General features: G+C 35.1%; 2 protein-coding genes across 3 annotated transcripts; one reads left to right on the plus strand and one right to left on the minus strand.

Moving 5' to 3' along the window:
* Positions 1-12,165: 12,165 nt before the first annotated feature.
* Positions 12,166-15,841, plus strand: LOC140864221 (B3 domain-containing protein Os01g0234100-like). Of its 2 annotated transcripts, none has more exons than XM_073268241.1 (6): positions 12,166-12,700; positions 12,789-12,890; positions 14,147-14,305; positions 14,403-14,609; positions 14,727-14,817; positions 14,948-15,841. In XM_073268241.1, exons 1-6 carry the CDS (start codon positions 12,506-12,508, stop codon positions 15,688-15,690), a joined length of 1,497 nt encoding a protein of 498 aa, XP_073124342.1. In that variant the 5' UTR covers positions 12,166-12,505; the 3' UTR covers positions 15,691-15,841. The 2 variants fall into 2 exon arrangements, with proteins under 2 accessions (XP_073124342.1, XP_073124343.1); XM_073268242.1 differs by having other exon boundaries at positions 12,167-12,700; positions 14,150-14,305.
* Positions 15,842-16,928: 1,087 nt separating this feature from the next.
* On the minus strand, positions 16,929-18,299 carry LOC140867080 (uncharacterized). The gene is made up of 2 exons (XM_073272158.1): positions 17,250-18,299; positions 16,929-17,067 (listed from the first exon to the last, which is right to left on the minus strand). Exons 1-2 carry the CDS (start codon positions 17,802-17,804, stop codon positions 17,053-17,055), a joined length of 570 nt encoding a protein of 189 aa, XP_073128259.1. The 5' UTR covers positions 17,805-18,299; the 3' UTR covers positions 16,929-17,052.
* Positions 18,300-19,556: the final 1,257 nt, after the last annotated feature.

The following is a 19,556-nucleotide window of genomic DNA, read 5'->3' on the forward strand; positions in this document are numbered from 1 at the left end:
TTCTTCCATTGACCGGGTTTGACATGATTTTGGGTATGGACTGGCTATCAGTTAATGGAGCTTCGATTGATTTCCGACGTAGGACAGTATCAGTGAAGCCAGCAGGAGGTGAGATGTTTACTTTCTTTGCATCTCAGTCTAGCAGTATTCCTCAGATGATATCACTTGTTCGTGCGAGGAAACTGTTGCGCAATGGATGTCAGGGATTTCTTGCTAGTGTGGTCACTACCTCCGATGTTTCTAGCAGGTCTTTATCAGATATAGAGGTGGTACGTGACTATCCAGATGTTTTTCCTGACGATGTTGCAGGAGTTCCACCAGTGAGGGAGGTGGAGTTCAGTATTGAGTTGTTGCCGGATACTGTGCCTATCTCTAAGGCACCGTATCGACTTGCTCCTACAGAGATGAGAGAGTTGAAGAAGCAGATTCAGGAGTTGTTGGAGAAGGGCTTTGTTCGTCCTAGCTTTTCTCCATGGGGAGCTCCAGTGTTGTTTGTGAAGAAGAAGGACGGCAGCATGAGATTGTGCATTGACTACCGAGAGCTCAACAGAGTCACAGTGAAGAATAAGTATCCACTACCGAGGATAGAGGATTTATTCGATCAGTTGCAGGGAGCTTCGGTATTCTCCAAGATCGATCTGCGATCTGGTTACCATCAGCTGAGAGTCAGAGATTCAGACGTGTCTAAGACTGCCTTTAGGATACGGTATGGACACTATGAGTTTTTGGTGATGCCCTTTGGGTTAACCAATGCTCCAGCAGTGTTTATGGATCTTATGCATCGTGTTTTCCAGCCATATCTAGATCAGTTTGTCATTGTATTCATTGATGACATATTGATCTACTCGAGGAGCATTGAGTAGCACACACAGCATTTGCATACAGCCTTGCGGACTTTGAGGGAGCATCGACTGTTTGCAAAGTTCAGTAAGTGTGAGTTTTGGTTGGAGCAGGTGGCGTTTCTAGGCCACATTATTTCTAGAGATGGGATTGCAGTGGATCAGTCCAAGGTGCAGGCAGTGAGGGATTGGGGGATTCCAAAGAATGCGTCGGAGATTCGTAGCTTCTTGGGTTTAGCAGGATACTATAGGAAGTTCATCAAGGGTTTTTCCTCTATTGCAGTACCCTTGACTTCCTTGACCAAGAAGAACGCGAAGTATAGTTGGAGTCCAGATTGTCAGAGGAGTTTTGATCAGCTGAAGGATGCACTTACTTCAGCACCTGTGTTAGCTATGACAGTGCCACATGAGGAGTTAGTGGTGTACACCGACGCGTCCAAGCTTGGGTTGGGCGCGCAGTACTTATGCAGAGTGGCAGAGTTATCGCATATGCGTCGCGACAGTTGAAGATTCATGAGCAGAACTATCCGACGCATGATTTGGAGCTTGCAGCAGTGGTATTTGCGTTGAAAATCTGGAGGCACTATCTTTACGGCGAGAAGTGCAAGATTTTCACCGATCACAAGAGCCTCAAGTACTTCTTCACCCAGAAGGAGTTGAACATGAGGCAGCGCAGATGGCTTGAGCTTGTGAAGGACTATGATTGTGACATTAGCTACCATCCGGGTAAGGCTAATGTAGTAGCAGATGCTTTGAGTCGAAAGTCGTCAGTGGTATCATGTTTGACTGCACAGTTACCACTACAGACCGAGATTCAGAGATTTGGTTTGGAGTGCTATCCGAGGGGCCATGCACCGAGTTTGTCAGTGTTGACGGTGCAGCCAGTGTTGAGAGATCGGATTAGAGAGGGACAGTCCACTGATGAGGAGCTACAGCGATGGAGACAGAGAGATGAGGCCAGAGGTAATCTCTTGTATACAGTGGAGGACGGCATCGTTCAGTACCGTGGGAGGATGTGGGTACCGAACGTTGATCAGTTGAGAGCCGAGATTCTAGCAGAGGCTCATGCATCTCCGTACTCCATTCACCCCGGAAGTACGAAGATGTACCGAGACTTACAGTTATCGTATTGGTGGCCCGGGATGAAGAGTGACATCGGGAGAGTGGTGTCAGAGTGCTTGACTTGTCAGCAAGTCAAAGCAGAGCATCAGCGTCCAGCGGGACTTCTTAGACCTCTCCCTATTCCGGAATGGAAATGGGAGAATATTACGATGGACTTTGTGGTTGGCTTACCGAGGAGTACCAGAGGGTGTACAGCGATTTGGGTGATTGTGGATAGACTCACCAAGTCAGCTCATTTCTTGCCGGTAAGAACTACTTACACTTTGACACAGTATGCAGAGCTTTACGTCAGAGAGATTGTTAGACTGCATGGCATACCAGTGTCTATCGTATCAGACAGAGATCCGAGGTTTACTTCAGCGTTTTGGAAGAGTCTGCACACAGCTTTGGGGACTAGACTTTTGTTCAGTACAGCTTTTCATCCCCAGACAGATGGTCAGTCCGAGAGAGTGATCCAGGTTCTCGAGGATCTTTTGAGAGCTTGTGTTATCGATTTTCGAGGATCTTGGGAGACTAGACTGCCATTAGTGGAGTTTACCTATAACAACAGCTTTCAGTCGTCTATAGGTATGGCTCCATATGCAGCACTTTATGGGAGGAGATGTAGATCTCCGGTGCATTGGGATGAGGTTGGAGAGAGGATTTGGTTGGGTCCAGAGATTGTGCACCAGACAGCTGACATTGTGACGCAGATTCGAGACAGGATGAGGACAGCGCAGAGTCGGCAGAAGAGTTATGCAAATGCCAGACGACGCGATTTGGAGTTCGCGGTAGGTGATCACGTATTCTTGAAGGTGTCACCTATGAAGGGAGTAGCGCGTTTCGGGCGGAGAGGCAAGCTTAATCCGAGATACATAGGGCCATTCGAGATCTTGGAGCGAGTTGGCACGTTGGCCTATCGTTTAGCTCTACCTCCAGGGCTAGCGGCAGTGCACAACGTTTTCCATGTATCCATACTTCGGAGATATGTCTCCAATCCGTCGCATGTGTTGGATTTCGAGCCCTTACAGTTGCCACCAGATCTTGTTTACGAGGAGAGACCAGTGCGGATTTTGGCTAGAGAGGAGCGGAGGCTTAGGACGCGGGTCATACCGATGGTCAGAGTCCAGTGGCTGAATCACTCGGAGGAGGAAGCTACTTGGGAGACCGAGGAGGATATGAGGACTCGCTACCCGGAGTTGTTCGGGTAAGTACTTTAATTTCGAGGACGAAATTCAATTTAAGGGGGGGAGAATTGTAACACCCGGTATTTTTAATTACATAAATCCGCCTGCATAATTAGGATATTTAATTATTTAAATTTATGATTTATGGGTTAGATAATTATGTGAATTATTTATGCATGATTTAATTTATTTTTAAGCATTTAACCCATAATTAGTGATTTTTATGATTTTTATTATTTTTATTTTTAATCGCGTAGACGGGACCGCGGACGGACGAGATGACAACTTTTTAGCCAAATTATTTTATGAGCCGTTTTGGAGCCTTAAAATATTATTTTGAGTTTTATTATCTCAAAATTTTAAGTATTTAATTTTATTTAATTTTAGGGGTCATTTTTATCCAAAATTAGTCAAAATATTGACTTTTTAGTATTTTTAAAATTCCCCTAAATTAATATTTCGAGATTTATTTTATGTTATCTTATTTTTTTTAAAGTTTAATTAGGAGTTTAAGTTATATTTTTAATATTTAAAACCTTCTTATATTTAATTACTAAACCTATATTTTTATTAATGCCAAAATAAAACCTAATCTACCCAACCCTATTAGCCGATCACTTTCTTCCCCCCCATCAGCCGTCACCTTCATTCCATCTCCATCTTCATCCTCGACCCAGCAACCTTCAAGACTCCATAGCCATTTATTTCGAAGGTTCCAAGCAAGCCAAGGCACCCCGTCGTCGTCCCGTCGTCCCGAAGCCCGTCGTACACGTTTCTAACTCTACAAATCGGTGAAAGGCATGATTTTCTTCCCTTTAAATCCTATATCAGTGTATGTATGTGTGTGGGTGTGTAGGACCGAGAGTCATCATGTTTGGACAACAAGTTTTTTTTTAATTTTTTCTTCTCTAATGCACTCGGTCGGCATTTTAATGATTCATGCTCACGTTTTCTTGTCCATGGCTAGGTGGGCTGCTGGTCCACGGTTAGAGGGGTTCCTTGGGGTCCCTAGGGTCGAAGGGTAGGGCCAGACGCGGGCTGGAACGGGCTAGGTTTGGTCTGGTTCGAACCATGCCAGGTCTGCCCGATTTTCTGCGCAGCTTAGGGCTTGGTGGAAGGCGGCGACGGCTTCTTTGGCTAGGCTGCATGGGGACAGGGGCTAGGCTAGGTTCGGTCCGCCCGGACGTGGGCTACGTCCGGGCGGCGGCGCTCCGGCCAGGGGCGGCCGGAGCGAGGCGGCAGCAGTCCCTAAAGGACTGCTGCACGCGGCGGCCGTGGCAAGGGAAAAGGAAGGCTAGGGTTTCGGGTGATTGGGTGTTGGTGGATCCGGGTCGGGTCAAGTGGTCCGGGTCGGGTCTAAAATAATATGGGTTAAGTCAAGTGGGTCCGGGTCCGGGTTATTTTAGTTGGGCTCGGGTATTTTATTTTTAAGTCTTTAAGTTAATTAGGAATTAAATGGACTAATTAAATTCCCAAAAATTTAATTAGTACCATTTAATTTATTTGGGGTACATTAAATTATTTGGGGTTAATTTAATTATTTTTGGGCTTTTAATAATTTTTATTTAAATTTTTAAGTTGGCCAGAAATTTTTATGGGCTTGGGAGCCCATGAAAGTTATTGGGCCTGTTATTGGGCTTTTGGGCCCATTGGGCCAGGGACAGTGTTATTGGGCCTAAATTAGTCTTATTGGGCTTTGGTTGATTTATGGGCCAAGTCTTAAGTTAATGGGCTTGAGTGTAGGGCCAGCAGTCCAGAACCATCCATGAGAAAATTGCATGTGTCCTGATTATATATTTAATTATTTTTATGCATTTAAGTTATTTTAATATTTATATGTTAGTAAGAAAATTAAATTAAATATATATGAAGGACACACAATTTATTTAAGTACATGCATTCATGAAATCAATTTTTATGATATGATTTAATTTCTATGGTTGAGCAAATAAAATATTTTAGGTGGAAATTGAAGTAGTGTGGCCATTTATGTATGGGCAGTTTCTGCCATTTATGTATGGGCAGTTTTCTGCCATTTATGTATGGGTGGTTCGCCACCAGCCTCGTACGATGGTTTCTTAGACTGATCAGTCGCACTATGGGTCACACTTACGGATAGGACCATTCGATGTTCAGAAAATAAATGCTCAACAACTTATGTATGTATGATATTATGTATGTTATGTATGTTTATTTATGTAATTTATGTTATGTAATTTTTAAGCATGCTCATTCATGTATATGTATGTATTAGTATTAAATTGATTTAAATTATTTTAAACCCTTGTTAGTATGCATGTTGGGCCTCTAGGCTCACTACACTGATATGGTGCAGGTGAGTACGTAGAGGAGCAGGTTACTCCTACCGGTGGTGAGGATGTATGAGCAGTGCGGCAGTAGCCCCGTGACCGTGACAGCTTCTGAGTCACCATGCTTGAGTCTTATGATACATTTTATTACATTTTTAATACTTTTAAGGGTTGAGATGTTTGAATATTTTATTTAGTATTTTTAGTGCATGCACACAATTTTAATTATTTTATTTATGCAGTATATTTTAATTATGGTGTTGACTCAGATAATTATCTAATTTAAAGAATGCATTTTTCTTTAGTGTTTAATTATTTAGTTATTTAGTCATGTATTTATTTTTAAATATTTTATTCTGTGCATATATGTATGGGCATATATGTACGTATATTTATTTAGTAGTAAAAAAAAAAAAAAATTTCCGCATATTTATTTATTAGAGAGTTAGGGTCGTTTCATCATGAGATTCATGACTCAAGCTAAAGGATGTCTTTTTAAAATAAAAATTTGTTACATAGATTAGTTTTGTACGCAGTGAAATACATGCGAGTTTCACTTGAAAATTACCAATCAAATCTTTCCCCATTTCATATTTCTCCTTCCAAATCGGAACAGAGGCTGCGTATAGGCTTCGTAATAGTGGGCTGAATGTTTGAGGCTCCCCCCTGTGCAGGCCCGATAATAGTTCATTAATAAAACTAGTTTTGGGCCTTATGGGCCTTGTTTTGCTTATTCAAAATATAATTTTTTTTTGAATTTATGTTTGTCATTATTTTTGTTATGCTTGTCAATGATACAATGAAGTATGTATATATATTCCTATTATGTAAGAGCTCTTTAGTGTGGTCTCTTGCTATACCCATCATTAAAATAATACATAAATTGAAAAAAAACACACACACACACATGTGACACACAACCGCTTTCTTCCACCATCTCATTTTTTCTCTCAACTATGATTTTTTTTCTTTTTTTAATTAACTATTTTTTTATTTTCTCACCAAGTTTTGTATTTAATATATAATATAATAATTTTATTTGGTAATTTTAATTGAAATATAAATTTATTATAAAAACGGATTGTTAGCACGCAGTGCGTGCAACAAAGTGGCTAATATATATAAACTCTCGCAAGGCAATTTCATAGTTCCATTTTATTAGACGGATTTCTTATTTAATTTGATTTAGTCTATAATTTCTTTAAAAAAATTATACCTAAAATTGATAGACTTCTCGGTGGAATTAAACTTGTTAAACTTCTAATTGATAACATTATATTATTAAAATTTTAATTTTTTTATATATATTAAAAAATTCTATATTTAATATAAAAATCAGACAAATTATTGTGTTTGACAATAATCTCAATACTCCATGTATCCCATTAATATAGACAAATGTACGTTTTACACATATTAAGAAAGTTTTTGAAAAAATAAATTTTAGAAAGCATTTTTTCGTTTTACACTTATTTAATAAAAATCCCAATAAAATAAAAAAAATAATCGTACAAGAGTTAATACTAATAATTTAATAGAGGTAAATTAATGAAAGAACATAAGATTATAAATATGAGTAAAGTTGACCAATACTATAAATGAACACCATGCGACCGTCTCACAAAATTCCTAAATCTTATTATATTGGAAGCTGTAGGTCGGTGATTGACTCTTTAAGATCCTTTTTCTTTTCTTTTTTTTTCTTCCAATATTCAAAACCAAAATTTACAAAAAATTCTTTTTACTGTATATTCATTTTAAAAAAACGCCAGCCCTTATAATTATTTAAGATCATGATTTTTCCCCCTTTTTTGAACAATCGTGTTATTTCATTATATAATTTTCCTACAAAATGATTAGATTTATGCCCAAAATTTGAAACTTGAATAGTTAAGTAGATGTAAATGCACAGACAATATTTGAATTATTCTTTTTATTTTGCCAGACGTAAATTTTTTTTTATATATAAAAAGATTCAAATTTCACTTCCCAAGTTTTCAAATTCTGCCTGTACTAAATGTGAACTTTGATAAAAAAAAATCTGCAACAAGAATATATCAATTGGCTTTGGGACAATCTTCATTCTCAATGACAATTAGTACATTATCATCATCTTCCCAACCAACACTCAATTCAACAACAAGACGAAGGACCCGAAACTATGGCAGATTCATTAACCACATGTAAGATATGGATGCATAGTTCGAGATCATCAAGGCATAGCGACTGCTGTAAACTATGGCAGATTAAAGTAGTGTTTGAGAGAGCTTCTAGGAAACACTTCTCAGCTTTTCGTTAACAAAATTTTATAAAATTTCAAATTTTGTTAACGGAAAAGATGAGAAGTGCTTCTAAGAAGCTCTCCCAAACATGTACTAAATGGAAGCCGGAATCCAAAAATAGAAGAAGCTTTGAGATTAGGAGAAGCGTTAGGTTGATCAAAAGCCTAAAGTTATCCAATATCACTGTTGATTACGATGCATCATTGATAATCGAAGCTATTAATAGAACTAACCTCGATTAGTTATATATGGGTCTTATTATTGAAGATTGTAAAGGCTTTTGCTAAGGACATCATCTTGCTCTTAATTTTGTTTTGTTAGAAGGCCAACCAATCAAATTGTTCATGCTTTAGGATGGGATCGGAATATTTCAATGCATGATCTTGTAAGATTATTTCGTCTTCTACTACTCTTATTTCAAATATAATTATTCCTGATTTGCGACAATAATGTTACCTTGTTTTTTTTGAAAAAAAAAATGCGAACTTTGATAGACAAGTACTAAATTTGCGCTATCACATTTGTAATACGATGATCTTTTTTTAAAAAATAAAAATAAAATGTAATACGATGGTACAATTATGGAAGCATGGAAATTTATTATGAACCGCCAACATTTTCTATAAAAATCTGAATTTATAAGGGTCATGATTCTTAGGACATGATTGGTAGGAGAGAATGAGGTAAAAATGGAATGAACATTCTCATCTCATTCCCTACAATCATGTTTGGTTTGGTTTTGAAATAAAAATGTCAATTTTCATTGGACATTTTTGATTGGAATAGTCATTCTCACTCCTAATTTTTCTTCATTTATAAATTATTTTGCTTATTTAGCTTAATAAAATACCAAAAATAATAATCATAAAAATAAAATGTTATCAAATTAGGACACTATCATTTATAAATATAAAATTATGACAATTGAATAATGATGAAATAATTAATAACCAAATAAATAAAATTAAAAATATAACATATATTATAAAATGTATAATATAATAAAATAATTGTTAAATAATAACTATAATAATATTTATTAAAAGACACTTATTTTAATCAATGTTTTAAAAAGCTCACTTAAGCGACTCTTAATCTCGCTTAAACTTTAATATGCTTGAGCTCGATTAAGCGACAACTTTTTAGAATGGAAGATTTCATTTGTTTTTTTAAAATGAAAACAATTTTATAAATATGTATATTTATAGTTTAAAACTTGAATTATCTATTAAATCATATATTTATGGTTAATCTAATATTTTATTTAATGTTTGTCTTAAAATAATTAAAATTATTGTAAAAATTGAAAACGCTTTTTCACGCTTAAACTCGTTCTAAGCTCGCTTAAGCTTGAAAAGCTTGAAACTTGACCTCCACGCTTCGACGCGCTTCGCGCTTTTTAGAACCTTGATTTTAATAAATAAAATACTAATAATAATAATTACTAAATTAAGATTAATATTTATATTAGTTTTAATATAAAGATAATTTTATAATGATTAATAAACTATTAATAGTTATAATTTTTTATTGTTTTTAAATTATAATCTATAATAAATATTTTTTTAATCTATAATAAATATTTTTGAGTAGCTATTATTTTGAATTTTAGTGAAAAATGACTTGATAATTAAAAATAATTCTATTTCATTCCTGTTTTATTTTTTCGGTACCAATCGTTTGAATGGAATAAATTTATCATTCCATTCATGTTCTTATTCCATTCCAAAGTTGATTTTATTCTAACTTTATTCCATTCAAACATATCAATCATGCCCTTATAGATTAATCGACTTTTATTAACATATTCATAAAACTAACATACTAGAACGTAAACCCTATATTACCCTAATATAATTAAATATTTAATAAAACTATTTTTTATTTAGTCTTAGTCAACTTTTCATTTTTTTAAAATTAGCACTCTCTAATGTATTTCAATACATTTCATGAGGTGTGTCATTTATTTTATCATAAAAATTCTTATAAGATTTTTTTACGGGCCAATTTTATGAAATGAACTTTTTATTCGACCCGGCCAACACATGAAAAAATATTACTTTTGTGTTATAGTATTACTTTACATTGCAAAAATATGGTCCAAATCGATCGTTTCATAAATAGTTAAAGATATGTGAGACCGGCTCGAAATGCACATTTATTTTATTTTTAAAAAAACTTGACCGAGTTTAAATAACAATATATCCGTATTGTATTAATGTATTATAAAGATTATTCATTAGTCCTCCACGCATCCTCTAATTTAAAATTGAAGTTTATCAAACTTCATCACATCAAGAATTTTTCAATCCGTATTAATTTGTTAGTTTCTATCATGTAAGGTAGTTTTTGGAAGAGCTTTTATGTAGCACAATTTTGTTAAGAAAAAGTTGAGAAGTATTTCACTGAAGCTCTCTCAAACACTACCTAAATCCGAAATCTCAGGTAAAGCTGCTCTTATTTTGTTGTTACACTTGGTAGTTATTAATGATCTTGCTTATGGTGTAAATCAACTGGCATCTATCTCAAAAAATTTGTTTTGAGCCGCTAGAACAGTTGTGTTTGTTAAGATCAGTTTAGAATTCAATTAAGTTTATTCTTGATCTAAGCAGGTCAGTCGAGTAACTTTATATAAAATACGGATATAACTCGAACTGATGCAACAAATATATTGGTCAAAGTGATAGAAAATCATGTAAACTGATAAAAGATGAATATCATATTGATTGTGTAAAAACAAATAAATAAACACACAAGTTTGTTCATGGAAATCTGAGTATCAAATTCTTCAATGTCTCCCCTTATTTGTTGAAAAATATCACTAAAAAACTTTGATGTATATAATTATATTGTACAAACATGATGTAAGTGAAGTCATATTCTTGGTTAAATTAAGCTCATAGCATACTCAGTCAGTCAGTTAATATGATAAGTCCAAACTGACCAACAATCCGATCTATCGGAAACAGGGCTAGAGATCAACTCTAACTTCTTCTTTTTTTTTATTTATAGAATATATCAACTCTAACTTGTACAATATAATTATTCTACTCCATCTCTCTAAATAGATACTGGTGTGGAGGTTAAGAAGGTGTACAACTACAAGGTGAAGTGTGAACATGAATATGTATGCCTCTATATATGCTTGAGAAATTGGACATCCGTCGTGATTCGAAAACTTTATTGACTCTTTAGATAATGTTGATCGGTCAATTTACATGTTTTCGATCAGTCCTTTGTTTTTTAAGGATTCTCCTTTTTTATATTGGCTAATTCCAATGGTCATATTTGATTTTTTTCGATGCATTTGTATCATTGTTGCCCTTTTGTACCAACAACTAGTTGAACGGATCATTTAATTTGTTCAACAGTGTCTTCCTTGATTTCTCAGCTTCGCAACTGATATTTGTCCAGAGCCGATAATTTGATTCACCGGTTCTTTGTTTACACTAAAATATATAGTCCTACCACTGTTCTTGTTTGATAATTGCTATATGTTTAGCTTGTGCTATTGTGTTTGGGAACAATAATTCTCACTGCAAGTCGAAATTTGCTTAAATTATTATACGATTTTAAATTATTTTAGTTGCAACATTACCACTATTTATTTATTTTCGTGAAATGACAAGCACTCAATCATATAATTAATATCAAATTCAATGTTTTTTGTTCGATTTTCGATAGATATATTGCATATTATTATATATGGGAAAACTCAAACGCAGTAGAAAAAATCCTAAAATAATTGCATGATTATCAAGTAAAACTAGTAAAGATCAAATTATATTCATCTTGGAAAAAAAAAAAAAAGTTTTCTGTAAGACAGTTTCATATATATTTATTTGTGAAACGAGTTGACTCGATTCATATATAGAGTGAAAAGTTATATATTTTATATAAGATTAAGTCTAATGTGAGACGGTCTCATGGATCTATATTCGCGAGAAAGATCGACCTTATCCATACGTACTTATGTAGAAAAGTAATATTTTTTATTAGATTAGATCGAATAGGAGGTTTGTCTCATAAAATTGATCTGTGAAACGATCAAATGAGTTTTTGTGTTGACATAAAGAGTAATATTTTTCATATAAGTCGGGTCGATTAAAGATTCTTCTCACAAAATTAATCTACGATATCGTTACCGTCCCAAAAAAGTGTATGCTTGAAAAATCACTCATTATCCAACATAAAATGATATCATTATTTTGTAAAACCTATGATAAATAACATATAAATTTCCAACCATCTTAATTTTATTTACTAATTATATAATACTGAATTCGGTGTACGTTCCACTGCAATGGGACACACCATAAAAGACCGATGGAAACATGTTATCAATGTTACATGACAGTTTCCCATTCTTTTTTGCATAAGACACAATAATTCAATAGTATTGCAAGTAAAATATAATAATATACAATTACATTTCATAGATTTCCACAAATATTCACATAGAGAAATTAAATTTGTTCTTTTAATGAATAAAATTGCCAAATTATGGAAATCTATCTGACAGGTTTCTAAAAATCGGGGCAATTTTTGTATTTCTCGTCCCGTCAGAGAAAAAAAACCCGGAAACTGAAGCGAAGCGGCTTTAGCTTTCGTTGTTCGCACGTCAGCCCGTAAATCCAGGGACCTGAACAAGGTTTCTGAAACTCTTTCGATTTTCTTCAGTTTTTCTCTAATCCCCAGTCGCTGTTTTCCTTAATCTTTTCCTCTCTGAGGTAAAGACAGAATCTTGTTGGTCTAAAAGTTTTCAAGACTGGCTTGATTTTTGGGAAATGAGGCTGAAAATAGTCCACCAAAATCAAGAGAACCCGGGCAGGGAAGAACTGGCGATGAAGAAGGAATCAGTTGAAACGGGTGATCAAATGGAGGAAACCCAGATGAATCCTGCACCGGAGGATGAGTCAAAGGAGAATTCCACGGCTCTGGAGGTTTCTCCAACTACTGCTGCTTGCCCTGTGCTTGTCTCTGTGAGTTTCCTTGGCCTGGAATTCGCGATTTTGATTGTTTTGTGGGTGGGATTGCTGAGCTGATATAGATCTGGTTTGTTGTTGCTAGGGTAAGAGGAAGCGGAAGCCTAAAGAGCAGTTGATTGACGAGTTTTCGCTGCTCATCTCGAGCAAGAAGAAAAAGAAGCAGTCTTTATCCAAATCCAAATCTGTGAGACATCGTTTATTGTTTCGTTTCTTCAACCTGAGATTTTATTATCATTTTTTCAGTTTGGTTTGCACAAACAGTATTCACGCCTTCCTTTTGGTGTTTGAGTGCCATAGAGTTTGATTTACATCCAGCAAGGCATTGGATTTGAGTTATGTGAATCAAGAGATGATCTCAATTCGTTTGAGTTGCCCTGGCTCCGAAAATAAGGAGTCCAGGCGGAAAAAACAACAAACACTTCATTTATGTATTCCTTCCTGTCAATTGACAACTTTCTTGACTAGTTCTTTCTTATTAAGAGGATTTTTGTTCAGTGTTGCTTCAGTATAATCTCGGTGCATGATAATCCATGGTTGAACCTACATTATTGTAAAAACAATGGACTCCAGTTTTGCATGACATGACAGGATTTGGACCTGCATTGAAGGGCCACGAAGTGACCTTTTTCCCTGTAGTATTGACATAAATGTGTTTGGATGTGCATCTACCTTGGTTATTTTTCCAAATTTGCACGCGGCCAGAAGTAAGATTGTTTAATATTTGTTGCATGCGGGTTCTACCTTGTTATGGACTGTAGTGATAGCTTTGACAGTTTCTTGAAAGTCATGGGTCAGAGTAATAATATGTCCTTCAGATGCAGGAGAAGTGTGACTGACTTAATAACAAAATAAAATGGACTTTTCTGCCAACTTGTATTACTCATTTAAAACGAGTATGTATGCAAATTAGTTGCTGGCAGAGCACAACATGTAGAGCCGCAATGAACGGGCCTGTGGAGATGAGATAGGTAAAAGCCTACAAGTCAAGGATGTCACTCCGTTATCCTACAAGTCTGTCCATAAGAGACTCTACATTGAATTCCTCTAGGAACTACTTCCTATGTGTCTTGGCTTTACAATGGTAATTACTGCAAGTTGTTGGAGAAATCCATTGTATCGTTTTATGAACCTTGTCATATCCTTCCTACGAACTGATAGTGGAAAAGGGGTAACAAAGGATATCATGAGCTATTTGTTCTTGAACATGTTCTAGCTTCGATCACTTTCTCCCTAATGGTGTAACACATCTGAAAATTTAGATATTAGTCACCTGGTATGCCATAGGTTGTGGATTAAATGTTTCCTGTATAGAAGCATTGGGGTATAAAGTGGCCAATACATTTATCATGGATTAATATTCTTTAAAAAATAGTCAGATGGATAACAATCTATTGTTTCAGTTATATTTTCAATTAACGAATGGATGTGAAAATGCATTAGCAGGGCACACCTGACGATGGAGAAACATTGATGAGGTCTGTTCCATTTAAGTCACCTACCATGATTCGAGCAGAGGAGGTTCAGTTGAGTTTGGGCAATGACCAGCCTAGCTTTTCGAAAGTCTTAGTTAGATCACATGTCGGAAGTTGTTTCTGGATGGTATTATTTTGTTTACGTTATCATCCCTTCTGACATTTTCTTGACTGGATGAGGGTTTGTAATTTTTAACGTCCCCGCAATTTCCATTTGTCTGCAGGGTCTTCCTGTGCCCTTTTGCAAGCTACATTTACCAGCTGAGGATGCTATAGTTAATCTTGAGAACGAAACCGGTGAAGAGTTTGGTATAAAATATATTGCACATAAGACAGGACTAAGCGCCGGATGGAGGAAGTTTGTGGCTGGGAACAAATTGCTGGAAGGGGACGTCCTGATCTTCCAATTAGTTGGACATTGCAAATTTAAGGTGATATTATGTCATATGTCTTCTGATAATATGCATTTAACGTAGCTGCCACATTTTTTAGAGGTGATTCGCCTGTGGAACATTTGTTCATCTAATATTATGGTGCTGATTCTGTAGGTGTACGTTATTAGAGCGAATGATTTGACTGAGGTAGATGGTGCACTTAGCCTTCTTACCTTGGAATCTCAAGCTAAGCAAAGTGATGCAGGTTAGTTTTGCGTGTCTATTTCTTGATTAAAATATATATTCTATGTATTTTTGTGCCATTTGGAGTTGAGTTGTTTAGCTTCGTATTGCACATAATCTTTACGAGTTTTAAATCTGAAAATACTGCGCAGAGGGAAAACTGGATGTGCAAGGCAAGAAGAAAAGGCGACCAAGATCTCTTCCGTTGGTGGTTTTCCAGAAATCAAATCAGAAGGAAGGCTCATCAGTGCCACAACTTGGACAGCCAGAGGAACATTCAGGAATCGATAGTGATGAGGTTGCCTCGGAAGTTTTGGAGGATTCCAAGTTCTCAGGACTAGCTTTGCGATTTAGAGATGTTAAAAGTTTCGATGAATTTCACATCATGATAAACGGAGTGTGCATCGACCCTGAGCTGCCAGAAAATATTCGTCGAAACTACTATGAGCTATGCTGCAGCAAGAACATGTTTCTTCATGATCATCTCCTCCCAGGGCTCTCCGGCAAGTTAGCGGCTGGTATGATTTACGAAGCTGTCCACACTGCGGATGCTATACGAGCTTGTAAACTCACCACACCAAAAAAGGAATTTGAAGTGTGGGAAAAATCTTTGAAGTCCTTTGAACTTTTGGGATTAAAAGTCGGGTTCTTACGGGCTCGTCTTCGTCGACTGCAAAGTCTTTCCTTCGACTCTGAAGATGCCATCGAGACAAAAAGGTATCTGGATGTTAAGACAGATCGTAGTCGCGTTGAAGTCGAGATTCGAAATCTTGAAGAAAAGCTTGTGGAACTTGAGCAGCTATCTGCAAAATATGATGGCGAAATAGAGAACCTAAAGACTAAAGCCGAGAGCTATGATATGGACTTCCAAGACGAGGCTAACGCTAAATGGTAATAATATTCTCTTCGATATTGTTAGGGGAAAAAAGGATGTAATTGAGGTTGTTTACTATTTAACATGTCTAGAAGATATTGGGGATTTTTAAAAAAGAGATATTAGGGTTGTTTTGGTTTTGTTTTTCTGGAGTTTTGTGGAAATATAATATATTTTTTTCTTTCTTTAAATTATTTTTAATTTTTTTGAGAGTTTAAATATTATATTTTGATTAATTAACATAATGCTATGAGTATTTCTGATCCTACATTTGTGCTTCTCTCAAATGAGGTGGTCATAAATTAAAAAAAAATATGCCACAAAAAATTCATAAATAAAAATCATAAGAGATTTGTTTCACAAAATTAATCTCTGAGATCATATCACATGAGTTTTTGCGATATATAAATATAAACATGAATAAATAAAATAATTTTGCTTTGCAAAATTTTCGAATATGCATGTATTGCTTCGCTTGGTGACACTATCGACTAAATTTGGATTAATGAATTTCAATTTTTTTGACTTCTTTAGATGAACTAAAATAAAATAAAGTTCAAATTCATTTTATATTAAGTTACACGTTTTCAGTCATAATTATAATTTTAATCCAAGTACACCTACATTTTATCTTATTTATTCTAAGCATCGTACTAAACAAAATTACCGTTAGAATAATAGAGATAGTTGGACCAAAGGAGTACAAAGAATGACGAGGAAAACAGAGTACTTTGTTTCTTTCTTTCTTTTCTTTTTTTTTTTTAAACAAAAAAATTAATAAAAAAACAGGCAGGCTTTTAAGTTTTAAATGTCCCCACTCCTTATTTATTTAATTTTTTTTAAAAATAAAATGTCCCTACTCATTATTTTTGTGTAAAATAATATAATATAACCCCATTTGTACTTTGTGCAGATCATATTTATTATTATTAATTTCTTCCTTTTATTTTATCATTGTTTTGCTCTGCACACGCATTAGTTCTCTGTGAGATCTGTTGTCGTGTTGACTTATCCATTATTTCAAAAAATTGCAGATTCAATTATGAGAAAATACAATTTTTTTTGCCCAAAATTAACTTTAAATTATATGGTTGCTTGAAAATATTATTGAAAATTATAACAAATTAATCTGACAAAAGGGGCCTATAAAATAAGGAAATATAAATAGTTAAAAGAGATTTGTACCTCAACAAGATTAAGAAGATGGAAAGTGAAGCAAATTACATTATAAAAAAAAAAAAAAAGATAAGAGAGAGAAGAGAGACCACATACTAATTTAATTCACCACCAAAAAAAATTTTCCATCTACATTTCCAACGTAAGAAAAACTTTAATCCTCCATTTGCTCCACAATTCATGCACTTTGCTAATTTACTCACTCATTCATTCATCAGAATCCTGAAACCAAAAAAAAATAAAATAAAGAAGGAAACAGAATCTGGATCAGAACTCACTCTAAACAAGGCCAACACCAAAAAAAAAAAAAAAACAAGAAATCCCCCTTTTTGTTCCCATATATATAATTAATTACTTTGAATTTGAACTCGATATATATTTGTAGTACTGAAACCGAATACAACCTGTGAATTCTTGCTGCATTGTTGATGATCTTCATGCAAAGGGAGCCTCTTTTCAGCAGACCCTTGAGGCTTATCAGAAGATTTCTTGGAGCCAAGGTGAGATTTCTTGAGGCCGAGAAAGCCCTTCCATCTGGTGGGATTCTTGGGAGGCCTCTGCAGCGAGAAATTATCTTGGTCGTTTTCTTCATCATTGTGAAGAAGCAGCTCATCCCTGAGCGTGGTGGTGGTAGTACTCTTGTTAATCTCCTTGAAAGGAAGAAGCCTCCCCTTGAAGAAGAGCTCATCGGCACTCATCATCGAGTGATTACTCACAGAGAACTCGAAATCTGAGGAAACAGGGGCATCCCTGTATGCAGCAACAGGAGGACTAGGCCTGATATTGTTGATGCGGGATTGGGATTGGGATTGGGATTGGGAATGGGATTGAGAATGGGACGATGATGATTCGAGGAAATCATTGGAGAAGGAGATTCTTGGGCTCATGGGAGCTGGGGGATTATTGATCCCTTTCATGTGGAGCTCTGAGTTTTGGTTGTACATCTCCAAACATGCCATGGAGCACTCAAACAACAGCACGAGGTGGGAATTCAAATAGCAAAAGAATTGATGATTCTGCTAGCTAATAAATTTTTGCGCAGGGGGTCCCTCTACCACTGTTGCAGTGTACCAGTAGATGTTTTGTATTTATATCAGATGAGGGGGGGGGGACCTTTTCTTTCTGGTACAATCTTTGTTGTTTATTATTCTATGTGTCAAAATCTTGGCCACAAGATATATAATGCATGTAATGGGTCTGATTATTTTGGCTGAAATGATCCCCAAGATGATGTGATTATGGGTCAAAAGAATTAGAGGAAATCCAAGATTTAGTGGGATTTATGAGTGGACATGCATGCATGTATTGTTGTCTAGATTCAAAGATGTGATTGGTTTTTGTCATGATTTGGCATTCAGTGAAGAATCTTGTGACCAAATCTCGGATGGAATCAATACACCCCTGGCTAGCTTGCTTGGGGACTTAATATGAAGGAACAAAACACTTCTTTTTTGTGCTTTAATGTGGTGGATATTTTTCAAGTTACACACACACACACATATATATATATATATTGTGACAAAATGGAGGAAGATTCAAATAATTAGTACATTTTTGTTGATAATATTGACAAGGATGGAAGAGATAAAAAAAAGGAGATCACGGGTGTATCACATGATATATAAATAAATAAATGAATGAAAAATTATGTGTGGAGTAGAAGTGATGACAACATTAAATTTATACATGATGAATGAATAGATGTATGATTGAAATAAAAAAAGATGCCAAGTACCAGATTTGGAGGGGAGTCACAGTTTCCCTTTGCTGGCAAATGCAACCAACTACAGTTGTTTCTTTTTGAATTCTTATTTATGGTTCATTGGCTTTCTCAATAGGTGGATGGTGACATACTTTGACCGATGTTTTTGGCAAAGTTTGTTTCAATTATTTTAACATCTATTTGTATGTGCACTTATGGGTCGCGTTTACATGTTATTCGCTTTCTTTTCGATATTTATACCGGGGAAATTACATTTTTTTCTCACTAATTTATATTTATATTTTCTTTCAAAGTCTTATCAACGGTTGTTATCGGTCAATTTATGATCTTAGTCGTCTGAAACGATGAATATCTATCATCAAAAATTGATGACTTGATCATTGTTCAATGTCACGTCAGTACTAAGTAATTCGATGAAAAAAGACTAAAATTGAAACTTCTAATGGAGTATGATTGTAATTTTTAAATAATATTACAAAACGAAAAATTCACGTATTAACGAGATTAAAAAAATGCAATTTCTCTTCTCATGCATCTTTATATGTTTGTTTTTTTTTAAAAAAAATAAATAAAGGGTTTTTAAAAAAAAAATTAATGGAAAATGAAGATGTTAAAACGCAGGATATGAAGGCCTATTTGTATTTACGTACGTCTATGCAAAGAGAATATATTTTCGAAAGACTTTTCATGAAGGTTTTGAAATATATATTCACTTGTGGATTCAGAGCCCTTTATTATTCTATATATTAATCTTATATGGTCATATGTTTTAATGGCATAGAAGAGATGTTGGAAAATTATGATGGAAATCGTAGCTGGATTTGTATACGATAATTTAAAAAACACTCCTTGATTTTTAAGTAACGTTTGACGCAAATGGTAAAATATTAATTAATTATATATTTTTGTGTCATTCAATATTTGACTCAATTTCGACAATTTTTTAATTATAGATAATCTATTCATATCATGCAACCTTAATTATTAC

This window comes from Henckelia pumila, chromosome 4 (genome assembly GCF_033568475.1).
Source record: "Henckelia pumila isolate YLH828 chromosome 4, ASM3356847v2, whole genome shotgun sequence".
Lineage (NCBI taxonomy): Eukaryota > Viridiplantae > Streptophyta > Magnoliopsida > Lamiales > Gesneriaceae > Henckelia > Henckelia pumila.